Raw genomic sequence first — 291 nt, 5'->3', positions numbered from 1 at the left:
GGGGGGGGGGGGGGGGGGGGGGGGGGGGGGGGGGGGGGGGGGGGGGGGGGGGGGGCCAGCAGCCTCTGCCCACCTCAGGTCCCAGATCCTGGCCATGCAGTCCTCCCCGCCCGTGTACATCCACCGCCCGTCCTCGTGGAAGCCCACGGAGGTGATGTTCTTGCTCACGCCGTCGTAGTTAATGACGGGGTTGGGGTTGTTGGAGTTGAGGTCGTACATGCGGATGTGCTGGTAGCCTGCAGCAAGGACCGGGCAGGGGATGACCGACATCTCCCCGCCCGTGCCCGGCAT

The 291-nt window shown here is 70.8% G+C and overlaps 1 protein-coding gene across 1 annotated transcript in view; it reads right to left on the bottom strand.

Moving 5' to 3' along the window:
- Window positions 1–291, bottom strand: part of MLST8 (MTOR associated protein, LST8 homolog) — a 5,114-nt gene extending 4,823 nt beyond the window's left edge. Inside the window, exon 1 of the mRNA XM_009286615.1 lies at window positions 74–291. Coding sequence (XP_009284890.1) covers window positions 74–291 — 218 coding nt within the window. The remainder of the gene's footprint in view (window positions 1–73) is intronic.

Source organism: Aptenodytes forsteri, unplaced genomic scaffold (genome assembly GCF_000699145.1).
Source record: "Aptenodytes forsteri isolate BGI_AS27 unplaced genomic scaffold, ASM69914v1 Scaffold55, whole genome shotgun sequence".
In the NCBI taxonomy this organism is placed as follows: Eukaryota; Metazoa; Chordata; class Aves; order Sphenisciformes; family Spheniscidae; genus Aptenodytes; species Aptenodytes forsteri.
Note: the sequence above shows the minus strand (reverse complement) of the source record. Positions and strands in the feature narration are given on the sequence as shown.